The following is a 16,238-nucleotide window of genomic DNA, read 5'->3' as shown; positions in this document are numbered from 1 at the left end:
ACATGTAAGCAATCAGTTTGATACATTGACAGCCTATGTAAACACCTAATAAGCAGAAGTAGTAATAATATACCAGAGCAAACAGCATCTACATTCATTATGTTGTAAACTTTATGTGACAGTAGTAATTCCAGTTTTGTAATTTTCGTATTGGGCTATTATGTATGAAATAATGTCTCAATCAGTCGACAGATGAAACAGGTAATTAAGCTCTACATGGTGCAAAAAATGTCTTACTAAATTTTTTTATTTACTGTGGAGTACTGACCTGCATGCTGGTGTACCTGAAGACCATATTTCGAAGACAAATATCTGTATACATTTTCAAGAAAACGTGATGGACTTTTTAGTAGCCACACATTGATATTCAGATATTTCATGCCTAACATTGATGTGTTCTACCCAGGCCTTTCTGAGTACAATATTTGCTCTGTGGTCCATCAGTGTGTAAAATATTTTATCCAATCCTCCACGAACGATGTGTCATTTATAGTACCAGTCCAAACAAGGTAAGCACATATGTTTCTGTGACTAGCAGTGTAGCCAGGAAGAAAGTGTCCTCACATGTTGCAACATGTAGGTGAACGTCCAACAACATGTTTTAGTTGTACTGGTCTCCAGTCGATAATGAACACTGTTTTTACTCCAACTCTGTATGCTGCTCTATCCTATGCTAGTCTCTACATATCTGCGCAACCACAGCAAATTACATAATTTTAACCTCGCTACTGTAGTCAGTCTATACTTTACCTCCCACACTTACCTCCATTACCAAACCATGATTCCTTGATGCCTCAGCACATGTCCTAACAGCCAACTCCATATTTTAGGTACATTGTCGATGGCAAATGAAATAACTAATTGTGATATACTAAGCTGAACTGGATGAACAGAGTGTTATGGCACAATGTTCATCTATTGCACCACATTTGAGTTCATCTCTTCATATCTGAAGCTCTGATTTGTTTCCCCTCGCTGCTTCCTCAGTGTGCAGATTGAGTAACATGGGGGATACACACCAGTCGCCAGTCTTGTCCAATTCCCTTCTAAACTGCTGCCTCGTTGTCGTGTTTTTGACTCTTAAAACTGCAGTCTTCTGTTTGTAGAGGTTGTATACTACCTTTTGCTAATAGTATTTTATCCTTGCTGGCCTCAGAATTTCAAAGGTTCTACTCCGGTCAACAGTGTCAAAATCTTTTTCCGTGTCTACAAATGCTATAAATGTAAATTTTCCCTTTCTCACCCTGTCTTCTAAGATTAGTCTGAATGCGAATATCAATTTGTGTTTCAGAGAAATGTAGAAACACATGATGCAATACTACTCAGAGTTCAGATCCTACCAGTTTTCCTGCAAATAATACATGTTAGCATTTTGTGACCCTGACTTAATACTCCCAAACTATCAGATTTTTAACACCCGTCACCATCTGCCCTTTTTGGAACTGGTATTATGACACTCTTCGTGAAGATGAGGGGTATTTCGCCTGTCAGATAGATGCTGCATACCAGGTGGAATAATGTTGCCATGATTGGCTCTCCCATGGATCTGAATGATTGTAAGGGAATAGCATCTACTTCAGGGGCCTTGTTTCAACTTAACGTCTTTAGTACTCACTCAAATTCTTCTCACAGTATTACACATCCCATCTCAGCTTCATGTACGTCATCTTCCCTGTCCCTAATATTGTCATTAGCTTTGTTTAATTGTGTCACCTACTATACATTCCTTCCAGCTTTCAGGCTTTCCTTGTATGCATATATTGTCATACCATCAGAGCTCTTGATATTCAGTCACCTGCTTCTCTTTCCTCAATGGCTTCTTTAATTTTCCTGTATGTTGCATCTGCCTTCCTGATGTTAATGCAGTCTCCTACAGCTTTGCATTTCTCCTCTAACCATTCTTGTTTTGTCCTTTTGCAATTTTTCTTCTACATTTTTATACGTGTGTATAAACCTTCTTGCCTGCTTCATTTTCTGCAGTTCTATATTTTCTCCTTTCATCAGCTAAATTCAGTATTTTGTTTGTTATTTAATGATTTTCATTTATTTATTCTCTCCTGCATTGAAGCTTATCGCATCTCATATCTGTGCAGAATCTGCAACACAGGACACGATAACAATAGAAATCAGTAGTTCGGTAGAGCTCCATAAATCTTTCCAAAACCGCAAGCGCTTTAAAATTTACGGAAGTTTCACTTCTTTAATTTCGTTTCAAGCTCTTTCAGTTTATGCATGCCCCACTTCCTTGATTTCATGCCTTTCTGTAATTTGTTAATTTTTAATATGCAGTTCATAAGCAATAAATTTTGGATTGTACATATGCTCCTGGAAATATTTTCCTGTAGAAAATCTGGTTCCAAGACTCTGTCATGTAATTATGTAATATGTTTGAAACTTTCTAGTGTCTATTTGTATCTCCCATGTATAAAACCTACTTCCATGATTCTTAAAGAAAATGTCTTTAATGATTAAATTCTGCTCTATGCAAAACTCCCCAGTCATTCTCTTCCCTCAGCCAATGTCTTCCTAATGTGTTTCTGTCTCTTCCTTTCCCTGTAATCCATTTCTGCACCCTGTTACTCCAGTCACCAGTACAATTAAATTTTGTGAAGAGCTGAATAATTTGCTTTGTATCATCATATTTTTATTAATCTTATTGTCTGTGTAGATAGTAGGTTTATGCAGTGGCATTACTGTTGTGGTTGTTAGCTAAGATAAGGCTGTCACTAAGCTATTCATAACTGCACACCAACATTTCTATTTTCTTGTTCATTATTAATCCTCCTCAGGCATTACTTATATTAAAATGTGTGTTGATTCCCCATTCTTTAACCCCCTATTTCACTTCTGATATATTTATCCAAGAGGATGCCATACCCATTAATCCTTACACTGAAGCTTCTTGTCTGGGGTATGTATAAACAGCTTTAATTTCCATTTCATTACACCTGCTTACAGTACTAATATAGCATGGCCACACTGACTAACATTACAAGGTCCAACAGTCAGTCATCCAGACTGATCCCGCAGCAACCACTGAAAAGGCTGGTGTCCCTCTTCAACACTGTATATTAATCTGATATAACCACACATACCCCTCTGATGAGTCTTCACCTGTGATACAGCTGTCTGTATCATTGACACACAGAAGCAACCCCACTGTGGCAAGATTCATAGCTGGGAAAGAGGGAGGGTAAATTCCTAAATACATCTTCATGTGGTATGCATTAGATTTCCATAGGACCTATCAGCTAATTTCTCACACCTGGTATTTCACTTTGCAGTGACATGTTATCAGTGAATCTGATTACATTTATCTCTTCTCAATGCTCTCTGACAAATTTGGAAACTTCTATGATCTGAAGCCATACAGCATATGAACTAAAAAGTATGTATTGGTTCAACCAAGCTTAAATATTGCATGAAGTTAAGACAGCAGGATCGTCATTTGTAACTTAGTGTGCCAAATTTCTTGTACAGTGCATTCACAGGAATCTCATGAGAAATTTTACACTCCATTAGTAAATGTAACTGTAATGTTATGAAAAATCTTTCTGATAATTTTTTTCACTTTTCTGCAGCACTGTCGCTGTTGGTGTGGAGTACAACAGTGGTACTGATGGCAGCAGTGGTCTGATTACTAAACACAGATCTGCCTTTGGGAACAAAAATGGTACCAAACATCTGGTGCACAGGTGCACCATCTGTAAAAAGGCATTTGGAAAGTTGGAGGACCTGAAGGAGCACACACATGAGGAGAGCCATGAATCTCTGCATTCCTGCAGCGTATGTGACAGAATATTCAGAAGGTCTGACCATTTTAAGAAACAATTAGATAAGCACACTGGTAAATGTCCCATTTGCGGTGACGTTTGCAACAAGACATTTACACAAAGGTTAGCAACCTAAACAGGCATTTGAAGGTCCACACTGATGTATGCCCTTACAGATTTGAAGTTTGCAAAAAGACATTGAAGCAAAAACTCCACCTGGTTTCACATTTGAGGATGCACTCTGGCAACTGACCCTACAGCTGTGGTGTTTGCAACAAGACATTCATGTTTAGGAGCTATGTGAAGGTACATTCATGCCTCCAGAGTGGCGAAAGACCATACAGCTGCAATATTTGCAACAAAACATACATAACAAGTAGCTGCCTGAAAAAGCATTCACAGCTGCACACTGGTGACCGCACATACAGCTGCGGTGTTTGCAAAAAGACAGTCACAACAAGTAGTTCTCTGAAGATACATTCACTTCTCCAAACTGGTAAAAATGCATACAGATGTATCATATGTAACAAGACATTCACAAAAAGTTCTTACTTGAAGCAGCATTCACAGCAACACACTGGTGAATGCCCATACAGCTGTTGTGTTTGCAGTGAAACATTCACACAAAGCTGGCACTTAAAGCACTGTTTGCAAACCCCACAGTTGTATGGGCATTCGCTAGTGTGCAGCTGGAATCAGACATTTGCACAAAGTACTATACTGAAATCACATTAGCATGTGCATAATGGTGAATGTCAGTAAAGCTGTGATGTGTGTCTAAAGGCATTAATGGAAAGCAGTGGCCTCAAGACAGAATGTCTACTTCACTTGGGAAACACCATGCAGTTGTAAATTTTGTCAACATAAATTCTTTAATAAGAGTAGTATGAAGAAGCACTTTCGTGAACTCATATGTGAACAATTACATGGCTGTGGATTGGGTCATAAAAGGTCCAATAGCAACAGCAAGCTGATGGATCACTTGTTTCCACAGATGCCACCTACCATACACTTGTGACATACGTCACTTGTAGCATTTATGAAAATAAATTCTCCTATAATACTGGTCTGAGGAATGGAATTTATGCAGACAAATGCACCTGTTGCTGCGACATGTGCCACAAAAGGATGAACCTGTGTATCAGCCTTGAAATGGTTTCAAAACCTCTTGTTTCAGATGATTTATATGACTGTTATTGCTTTGATACTTCAAACCTGGGTGCAAAACTGATTAAACAGATTAGGTGTCTCACTTATGTCTGGATAATGTAGTAACCACTACATCAGTGTAATCATGATTATTTTAAGACAGGGCAATTGGATGTGTCACAGGTATTCCTGAAGTGTTGAAGTAAAATGGTGGAATTATACTGAAGCCTAATATTTTCATGAAATTAAGTTGCTGTAATAAACATGCTTGTGAAACATAAATGCCTACTTTTAAGTGGGTTCAGTCCAGGTGACCTAACTGTTTGGAATATCTGTGACTATATAGGAGAGAGATTATGTTACACATATAATATGGAAGGAATAGTTTTCAAAATATTACTTTTGACAGTCTCTTCTGTATATAACTCAGTTCCTGTAGTTGCACCATCAGTGGTATAATGAGCCACAAAACTTGGAGAAAGCAATATTTAACTGCAACTGCATTGGTGTGTGAGGCATACATTTTGAGAGTAACTCAATCTGTGATGATGTTTTTCTGTTTTTCCCTCGGTCAGATACACCATAAACCTCTCTGGTTAGATATTCACTTACTTTCATATATTACCTTGGATTATATAACACTTGTGTTTAATGTAGCTACTAGCTTCAGCTTATAACAATGCGACTTGATATTGAGCATGTGCATCATGTTACTAAAGAGCCATTGTGTTAGGCAGCAGCAATATGAACTGTGGGAGAAAGTGTCCTTTCAAACAGATTTTCAGTCTCTTGCCTTAATTAAATCTGTGAAGGAATGTTGTGCTGTCAGTGCCAGATTAGATGTGACATTATTTTCTGTGGTTAGTTAAAGCAAATATATGTAACACAAGAATTAACTCTCCAGAAAATTGTAACATAGCATAAACAACAACAACAAGACAGTTTCACTACAATTAGAGTACTGAATATGAAAGAACATTACAGCAAGAGTGGTCCATAATTTTGTGTAAATTTTTGACTGGTGACATCTGTCAAAGTACATGAATTATAATCTAGCTGTTACCTTGACTACTTAAGTCACTATTGTAGTGGAGGTAGCTAGCATAAGTGACAGTTTGCTTCTGTAAGTCCTGAATTCATTGTCCACTAATAACAACCTTCTAAAAGGCAATTCCTATTCCTCTTGAGGGACCATACTCTCTACTAACATTGCTATTTTGTACAGTTCTTGCCATTCACAGTGACCTTTTGACAATTCTGTGGTTTGTTATTTTCCTCAAATAAAATGGATTACTGTGGCTGATAGGCAAATGCACTATTGCACAAGACAAACAAAACACTTTATAGAACATGCTTTTATACTGTTTGGATTTCTGTGCTAATGACAGTTCTTTCTTCCTTGTTGGTAGATAGCATGACATTTTAAAAATTACAGAAGACTCAGTATTACTTTAGCACTAAAACATTGTCCAGTACTCTGTGCCTGACCATACACACACATGTGTACTGTACATTTGCAGTTGTTAAAAGTTCCTCATCTCAATTACTATGTGTGACTGCAAGGGGAAGTTATACCAACTGAATCCCTCTGCAACTGCTTTGAATTTATCTTTGTGTAATTCTGTGTTAATTTGTAGGTGATCAGGCCACAATCTGATTCCAGACTGTGTATGTTACACTGTGTTTCAGGTTAATTTCATACCATTGTGACATCTTTTTGTTGACATGACATCTTTCCCTGAGTCTTTGGTGCCTTTCTTCAGTACTGCATTCAAATTATTATACTCATATAAGTTTCCACTTGGAGACTGCAGTGACTACACCATTACTTCTGATGTGAGATTCTGCCAGAGTATTTACTAATCCTGTATATACACCATCACAGTGCAATGCCTCTCTGCTAATTAACAATTTGCCAGTATTCGCAGTTCAGCTTGTATGTGGATTTATTGACCCTGTGGCTGCTACGGACATGCTCACTGCATTCCGTGGGAAGTGCAGCTTTTTGTGGCCTTATACTGCTTCCAGCACTGGGAGACAGAGTACAGACAGCTACCTGTGAACTGGTTTTGCCATATGGCCCACCTCCCCTGTACACCTCCCCAATACACAATAAGTACAGTTACTCTAACAAATTAAGTTGTTCTCTTTAACCCTCCTCTAGAAATGAATCACTGCATAGACAAACAAGTGTGTTGTTATAGTTTCATGCCTAAGAAGTACAACTATCCTGGAAATTTTAGTAGGGTGTTAGAAGGCCATGAGCAAATAAAAGTGTCACTTTTAATTCATCTCAGTAACTAAGTATTGTTTCATAGCTACTCTTCCATAAACCTGCTATCCAACATCTATTCATGATTGGAATAACTGGAGGAAAGGATGAATCTACAAGTGATATCACTGTAACACATCAGCAGTCATAATACTACTGCTAAATGTTTATTGAGTCCATTCATTAACTGTCAGCAAAGTGTTTGAGAAGATGTGGGCCACTGGTGAAATAATTATTATCCAATTTTAACCGAGCTGTTTGACGAAAATTTTGATTCTTTCACATCTTACACCATGATATCTTCACTTGATAAAGAACCAAATTGCTATTGGTTATTTGTTTTTACTGTGCTGCATACAGTTCAATAAAACATTGAAGGATTGTTTTACTTTTTCCAGAGGTGAAAACACATTGTGTAAGACATTTATTGCAGCATATGAAATATAGGTAACATTTCCAAATAGTACTTAGAGCTGATACCACACTTATATGTATCACTGATCTGAAGATATTGGTTGTTATACCTATGGGAGAGTTACATGAATTGTCGATAACAGGCTTGAGTGGACATGTCGACCATTATGGAATACATTAACATCCGATTTTAAGCAAACTGTCTGGTGAAACGTTTTATTCTTTAATTTCTTACAGTATGATATCTTCACCTAAGAAATAACTGATTTTCCTTTCATTATTCGTTGTAGTTACTGTGCCGTATTCAGTGGAGTAAAGCATTGTACAATATTTTAACATTTTTGCAATGGTAAAAATACATTGTGTAGACTGAGTACGGTTCATTTTATGTCATTGATAGCAGCATGTGAAATGTACCTAACATCCTGAAATTGTATTTAGAGCTGAAAGCTGAGCGATATGTATGCCACCGTTCTCAAGATACTGATTTTTGCATCCACAAGAGGGTTGTGAGTATTGTGTCCAGTGTTCTGGCCATGCCCGATGTGAATGATGTGGTCGTAACACACAACATATTTCATAAATAGTTCAAGATATTGAAATGCGGTTTTTTGCAAATGATACCATGCAAAGACGTGTGTATGTTGCAGTATGATTAATACTTGACTCTTTTCCCTATTCTGCCAATGCTATTTCACTCTTTGAATAGGTACACTTTTCAAAAGAACTATATGTGCTAAAGCAGTGAAATTTTTACTTAATGTGCATAACATATATTCCTGCATTCACAAGTAAAATGAACAAAATACCTCTTATGGATTTGAAGAAATTTTTTCATTCTTTCACTAATAAAATTTCACTTTTTGATACATTAATTGTTATAAAACAGTTTCTGTTCAGTTAGTGGTTCTCAATTTACTTGTAATAACTTATTACCATCCTGAGTACAGATTGACCAAATTTCATATTTCTAATTCAATTAGTTTAGAAAATAATGGTACCTGAAAGCAAAAAAAAATTTTGGTTTTTAGAAAAGTCATTTTAAAGTTTAGTATAGCAATTGTAAACTAGTTATTGATGAGGATTACTTACCACTAATATTTTTCTGCACCATACTGAACATCATCTGAATCATACTGACTTTATTCTCCTGGTGCCTCTTCTTTTCTGTATAGCTTCTTTTGTCCATTTTAAATTAGCAATTTCTGCTTTGTGGATCCTCTCTTTATCTATTTGCACGAAGGATTTTGCAGTATTTCCACTAGATTTTATGCCCAATATTTCCAAAACATCCAGTTTTCTTATTACACCATCACTGAAGCATAAAATAGCATCATAAACACCAAATTTGAGGGTTGTAATCTGAACAAATACAGTTTTTGGCAAGTGGGTCCAAATGATAGATTTCACACATTCATATAAATTTTGCATATTCCCATGAAGACATTTATTCAACAAAGTATCATTACTAATAGCTTTAATTTCATTCACTACTGCTGCAGGAAAAAAATGTGTGTGGTCATATGTTGCACATCCCATGTACTTGCACCAAGTGTCAGTATCATTTGGGCAGAGATAGTACTGAGGATTTTCATTTGCGGAAAGCTTATGGAAAAAGGTAGTCCATACAGTTTTTTTCAGATTTTCTAAATTCCCAACATTTCTTCTTATCGCCAAGTGACCATAATTCTGTAATCTACCTATTTCAACATTTGTTGGGCGGCCTTTGTCACACATCTTATTAGCATCTTCCAGTACTGTTTTTGATTTTCTCTTAATAATATTCTCAACCTGGACCCCATTCTCTTCTGGACATGCCAAATGTATTCTAATTTATAAATTAAGACGTTAGGACCATAGGATTGTTCTGCACATATCCAGTCATAAGCCTCACTGTCACCATCCCCTAAATATTGTGTGTACCTGACACCTCTGTTTGCCACTGAATGATTAAAAATTCTGAGAATTCCTGTTACTTCCATTCCACCACATGGGCTAGTATAATCCATGTGACAGTTACATTCATCCTCTTTCTCACTTTCACTGTCACAAGTTTTATAGTACTAACGAACAATCTCTATATCAGTTACCTTGCCTGTGTATCAAATGATGTAGCTGTCATAGCACCATTTAGTGAAGTGTGGCCACATTTCTGTCAACTGCCATCAAAACATGCACAAACATCCCCACTTGCACTGTCATCACTTTCTTTGAGTGATTCTTCAGCTGCTTCGTTCATTGAGTTGCTACAAACTTCAGCAACAGCAGTTCCAATAATTTTATTGAACATCATAAATTTTACAGGTGGATTTGGAATGTCAAGTAATGCACATAAAAGTTTGCCTGCCTCCATCCCTTTACCAATAAATCTGAGACCACAAACTAGCCTTACGTTATTCTTGTACAAATTATTGCCATTTGTGATGTTGTTGTTGTAGCTACTGCACCACATTTGGTACAATTCAACATCAGGTTTGGCACAATCCCTGTGTGAAGACACTGATTCTCTCCCAAGGATAACTCATCACTGCATAGTCTGCACACAGTATTTTTTGAAATGAAATTGCAGAGCATGCTAAGATTCACCACAGTATTTTCAAAAGCGTGTTCACCTCCACAAGCTGACTAGGAGGAAACCCCATCAAGACACTGCACTTTATTTTTGAGGTTGTGATTATCTTCTTGGTTCCTTTGACCCACTACCACTAACCTCATTTAGCTTTATGTATTTATTTCCTCTGAATTTTAATTTAGGCGAGAATTTCCTTATTCGTGGCATTTTTATGAAAACGTACGAAACCAGAGAATATATAAATCAGCCCCTACTTCACTCGCAATAAGCTTTACAAAGTACAACCAATAGCACTCAGAAACATATGCCTTTATTTGTATAAACGTCACGAGAGGTACTATGGCTGCGCTGCTTTCAGAGACACCCTTTGACATCCCCAAAGGCATCAATAAATGTCTCTGTTGTCAAGGTATCATTCTGACTGCAGCAGCCATTCTAGCAGACGAGTAAACAAAACATCACTGTTATCTACATCACGTCCAAAGATTATCCTCTGTAGTTCAAATGGTGGAATTCACACACACCATCAATGGAGCGTTGTCGACACGTCACATCATGTGAGCATCATGTCAAGGTTTTCCAGGAAGAAATTTCGACAGGTAATAGTTCACACTGTGTACTTAATGTGACAGATGCTCACCAAGTAGGCTACACTAATACGAATGTATTCCCCACTGATTGCTATCACGAAAAAGTCTTAATATGTACTGGACGACAGTACTAAATTAAGAGTATTTTGTTTTAAATCCTGAAGGAATACATCACAAAATAAATGATATGTATTTCTTTCAGTGAGCTTTACTCAGGATTTTTCCAGTGGAATAGTGAAAAGAAAAACCAGGAGTAAAGTCGATGCAGCATGCAGAAGTTGAAAACAAGCTTTGTAATAAATTAATGACAAACAGCAGGTAACAAATGTATGCAAACCTAGCCCATCTAGACATACCATAGGCAAACCATTAGCTTCTGTCGAGGTGATACTGGATGCATAAATCTTGAATTTCTCTTCGTAATTTTCATATGTATCTTGCTTAACAGGTGAAAAAACTGTTTTTCAGACATTCTTAAGTATTTATAGAACAATGACACCTCCTCTTCCAGCTCCTTGTAAAGAGTGTGGAACCCTCCTTCACAGTCTCAAGTTTTTAATATTTTTCTAACCCAGGCTCTTTTTGCTCTCTGTTCTTCATCATCAAGTGCAACAGCAGTCATCGCTAACTGCTTTACACTAAATTTTGGCATTTTGATGATGATCTACCATGAACCGTGAAATAGCACCTCTTTTTGAGTACTTTATTAACCAGCTGTAACGACACAGCATTCTTTTGACGTTGACGTGCCATATCGTGTGAGTGCTCAGGAATTCCTCAGTCATCAATGTTAAAAAATGTGATGGTTACATGGCAGTGGCATTCTGACAAGTGTGAATCCGCCTTTAAAGCAAAAACTATTTGTATGTTCGGCTGGTCCACTCACTACAAATTTGGAAAGTATTACTGTCATTCCTTTCTTTGAAAATGACAACCTGCGCACTTTATACTCGTTATTTGCATAGCGGTATTAGTACGGAAAGTACTCAAGAAGCTGCCCCAACGCAATGTTAGTGAGCTGATTGTGTGAAGTATGTTCTAATTTGTGCATAAATTTCAATTATAGCTGCATCATCTTTCTTTGGAAGTGAGGACCTGTTCACCTACATATTTGTTATTTACTTAGCAGTATGCATTACAAAAATTACTTAAGGAGAAGCTCTCCTACAGCTAAATAAATGTGCTGGGTGTGTAAAGTATGGCCTCATTTGTGTGAAAAATTACAGTTCACTGCCAGGAAAGTAAACTTTTCCCTGTCATCTTGAAAGTAACTGAAACACCAGCAGGAATATGGCTGCACAAGTACCAGAATATGTTTCGCCTTCATATGTGTTCAATTTGAAGATGTTCTTGTTTGGAAAAGAAGTTTCCTAAAATAACTAGCTTGTAAATTTTTTATTATTCTGTATAGGTGGCTAACAGTGACAGTAAGCCACATTTTAATCCTCTCTCATGGTTCAGTCTTTTTTATGTTTTCACCAGATTATAGACATGTTTTGAATATTCACTTGCATTTCCATGTATCAAGCTTAGTTTCTAAATTATTGACAATGATAACTCCGAGAAGCTCTCAGAATTGTGAAGTTGAATAATAATTTTTTTGCATTTGGGAGGACTCAACCAAAATTCCTTCATCATGAAATCAACCTCCTCATTCACAACTCACCCACCACACCAGAGACAGAGAGCATTACTGAGCTTTGGTGTCGGTCCTATGTCTCCTGAAATCCTTAAACGTCAATAATACGTTATGTAACGTTTAATGTCAATAAATTGTACCTTTCTGAGAGATTCTCAATGTACAAAAGTTTTGGAATGTCATTTATTTCTAGGGTATAAGTTATAATACAAAACACACCAAATACGAGCTTCACGAAATCCAATATGGCCTTACACAGGTGCTTCAACCAAAGTATATCTTTGAAATGGGCACAGTCTCAGTACCTCTTGTAACATATATGCAAATAAAAGTATGTTCGAAAACAATAACAAACACAATCGGAATGATGAATATTGATAGTAGATATAGCGTAAGAAACCTTGACACAATAAAACATTAGAAGCAGGAAATAATGTACAAGGAATAAAAGAAACCTATGCATTATCTCTGCATGGTGAAAAAAGAAAGCAAGGCATTTAAACGCCAGATCACACAGATCTACATCTGCATGATTACTCCTCAGTTCACAATCAAGTGCCTGGCAGATGGTTTGTCGAACCACAGTTACTGTTTCTCTACCATTCCACTCCCGAACAGCGTGTGGGAGAAAGGAACACTTAAATCTTTCCATGTGAGCTCCGATTTCTGTCATTTTATTATGATGACCATTCCTCGCTATGTAGGTGGGTGCCAACAAAATATTTTCACACTCTTAGGACAATGTTTGTGATTGAAATTTCTAAGGTGGTCCTGCCACAGTGAAAAACACGTTTGGTCTGATGATTGCCGCCCCAATTTGCAGGGGACTGATGACCATAGATGTTAAGTCTCATAGTGCTCGGAGCCAGCCCAATTTGCGTGGCATATCTGTGTCACCCTCTCCCTATATTGTGATACTACAAAATGAGGTGCCATGTGCAATCGTCTGATGTGGATCCCTCAACACAGTACAGTACTCCAGAAGATGGGTGACAAGCACAGTGTAAGCATTCTCTTTAGTGGACATGTTGTATTTTCTGAGTCTTCTGGCAATAAATTGCAGTCTTTTCTTTCATTTTCCATAATATTATCTATGTGGCCGTTCCAGTTTCAGTTATTCTTAACTGTAATCCCAAAGTATTTAAATTGAATTTAAAGCATTTAGATTTGTGTGTTTTATCCTGTAACCAAAATTTATCAAATTCCTTTTAGTACACATGTGGATTACAGTACTTCAGATTTTTTAATTAGATACAGGTTGATTTTTGCTACCGCGTACAAGCTCTAGGAATTGAGTAATGAGAGGATACAGAATAAGAAACATCTAATGAACTTATGTCCATAAATGCATGGATTCGATCTAGACATCATTTATCCAATCATACATTGTTACAGAGATTGTGGTCTAATACACGCAGTACCATACTGCAACAGTTAAAGTATGCATGGTTTCCTCCTAGAGGGTGGCATAGTTACAGTATGTGTTGAAAATGATTTCCATGTGCCTCGCACATGCGGGTATGCACTGTACTGTGATTTGTCTCACACATTCACATCAGCCAGGCATCCAAACAGCATCAAAGGCAGCATGAATACACTGCTCCATTGTTTCCATGTCTGGAATGGGCTTTGCACACACAATACTTTTGAGATCGCCCCCCCAACCAGAAATCGCGCAGATTGAGATCTGGTGAACGCGCAAGCCATGCAACTGGACCCTCTTGTGTGATCCATTGATCTGGGAAGACATGATTGACATGCGTCTAGACATTAATGATGAAATGGGCTGGAGCACCAACATGTAGCAGCCACATGACCCTTCAAATCGTCAGTGGCACTTGTTCCAACAGCGGGTGTAAAGTCATCTGCAAGAAACACCGATAGTTCTGGCCTGTTAGGTGATGTGGAAGGAAGGTTGGTCCCAAAATATTATCACTAATTATCCCAGCCCATATACTCCAACTGCACCAACACTGTTGATTTTATGTCATAAAACCATGGGGTCTCTGCATACTATCCCACAGAAAACTGTTATGGAAGTTGAAGATACTACTCTGCATAAAGGGGGCCTCATCTGTGAATATGATGGATGACACAAATACCAGAATTGTGGTTGCCTGGTGAAGAAACCAGTAACAAAACTGCCACCGATGTGGAAAGCCTGTCACTAGTAAGCCCTGCAAATGCTGTAAGTGATGAGGGTAGTAACAGTTGTCATGGATAATGTTCCACACGGTCGTCTGGCGTACTGGCGGGCCATCTGCCTGGTATTGATGGAGGAAAATGTGATTAACACTGCGGAAGGCAACTGCTCCAAGTCTGACATCTGAACATTTCAGGTACGTCCTTCATGATTTCTTGCTTCCTGAAAATGACCTTGTGTCAGACAAACAGTGAAACACTGTTGCAGACAGTGAATGCTGTGGTTATTATTGGCGGAGATACATTTCCTGATACTACATTGCTGCCTGTCGCCCCTTGTCATTTGCCTTTCCATAAGTAAACATCATGTCTGCAAGCTATCAATTCAAATATGGAACCGTTGTGTACAACGCTGTATCACACCCACTACAAGGTGAGTCAGCAAGAAAAGTGAATCAGGCAGAACATCACCAATTACTGCGGCTTGAGAGGGTGCTGGGGCTTGATGTATGAGGAACAGTAGCACCTTCTAGGAGGAAACCATGCATACTGTAACTGTCACTGCATGGTACAGTGTGTATTAGACTGCAGTCTCTGGAACAATGTATGATTGAACAAATGGTCTCTACCATGGAAAACATGCGTATCTGGACATAAGTTCATTAGACCTTTTTTATTCCAAATCCTCTCATGAATCAGTCTCTGGAGCTAGTACACAGCGGAAAAAAAAAGAAAAAAAACCCTCCATATAGTCAGTTGCCACATTTTGCACCAAATAGATATCTTGTCTAAATTGTTCTGCAATTGGTTTTGATCATCTGATGACTTTACGAGATAGATTGTTTGCAGATGAAGCTGTCATTTACCAAGTGAGCCATTCAGATTGTTTCCTAAATCTTGATGGAGATCAAGCACTACTGAGGACCCATAACAATTTCTTGGGGAATGCCTGTCACACAACTGAACGATTCTCCATAGGCGCACAATTACATGAGAAGTCTCTTGTGAGGAATGGTGTCAGAAGCCTTCTGGAAACATAAAAATATAAAATCAATTCGACAACCTGTCAGTATGATTTATTTCTCATGAGAATAAAGAGCTAGTTGTGTTTCATGACAATGATATTCTCTGAATATGTATTGGCTCTTTGTCAATAAAATGTTTTCTTCGAAGTAACTTGTAATGTTCAGACTCAGTATATGTTCCAAAAACCTACTACAAATCGACATTAGTGATGTGGGTCTGAATTTCAGTGGATTACTCCTATTTACTTTCATGGATATTGGTGTGACTTGCACAACTTTCCAGTCTTCAGGTACAGATCGTTCTATGAGTGAATGTTTGTACATGATTCCTAACTATGGAGCTACTGTATCAGCATACTCTAAAAGAAGTCTGAATAGTATACAGTCTCGACCAGAGGGCTTGCCTTTATTAAGCGATTTAAGCTGCTTCGTTATACCAAGGATATCTACTTCTAAGTCACTCATTTGGCAGTTGCTGTAGATTTGGATTCTGGAATATTTGCTGCATTTTATTTGGTGAAGGAATTTCAGAGAACTATATGTAGTAACTCTGTGTGATAATGGTGATGTCATGGATGACGGTGCCACTAAAGCAGTGTCTTTCTTCTGGTGTGTTTGGCAGAAAATCCAAAGAAATTTTGGTCATATACAGATTTTAAGAC

General features: G+C 37.7%; 1 protein-coding gene across 1 annotated transcript in view; it reads left to right on the top strand.

Moving 5' to 3' along the window:
• The window catches only part of LOC124717180, a 128,657-nt gene that overhangs the window by 100,325 nt on the left and 12,094 nt on the right, over positions 1–16,238 (top strand). The window contains exon 6 of the mRNA XM_047243957.1: positions 3,582–3,786. Coding sequence (XP_047099913.1) covers positions 3,582–3,786 — 205 coding nt within the window. The remainder of the gene's footprint in view (positions 1–3,581; positions 3,787–16,238) is intronic.

This window comes from Schistocerca piceifrons, chromosome 9 (genome assembly GCF_021461385.2).
Source record: "Schistocerca piceifrons isolate TAMUIC-IGC-003096 chromosome 9, iqSchPice1.1, whole genome shotgun sequence".
NCBI lineage: Eukaryota > Metazoa > Arthropoda > Insecta > Orthoptera > Acrididae > Schistocerca > Schistocerca piceifrons.
This window is presented reverse-complemented; position numbering and strand designations above follow the sequence as displayed.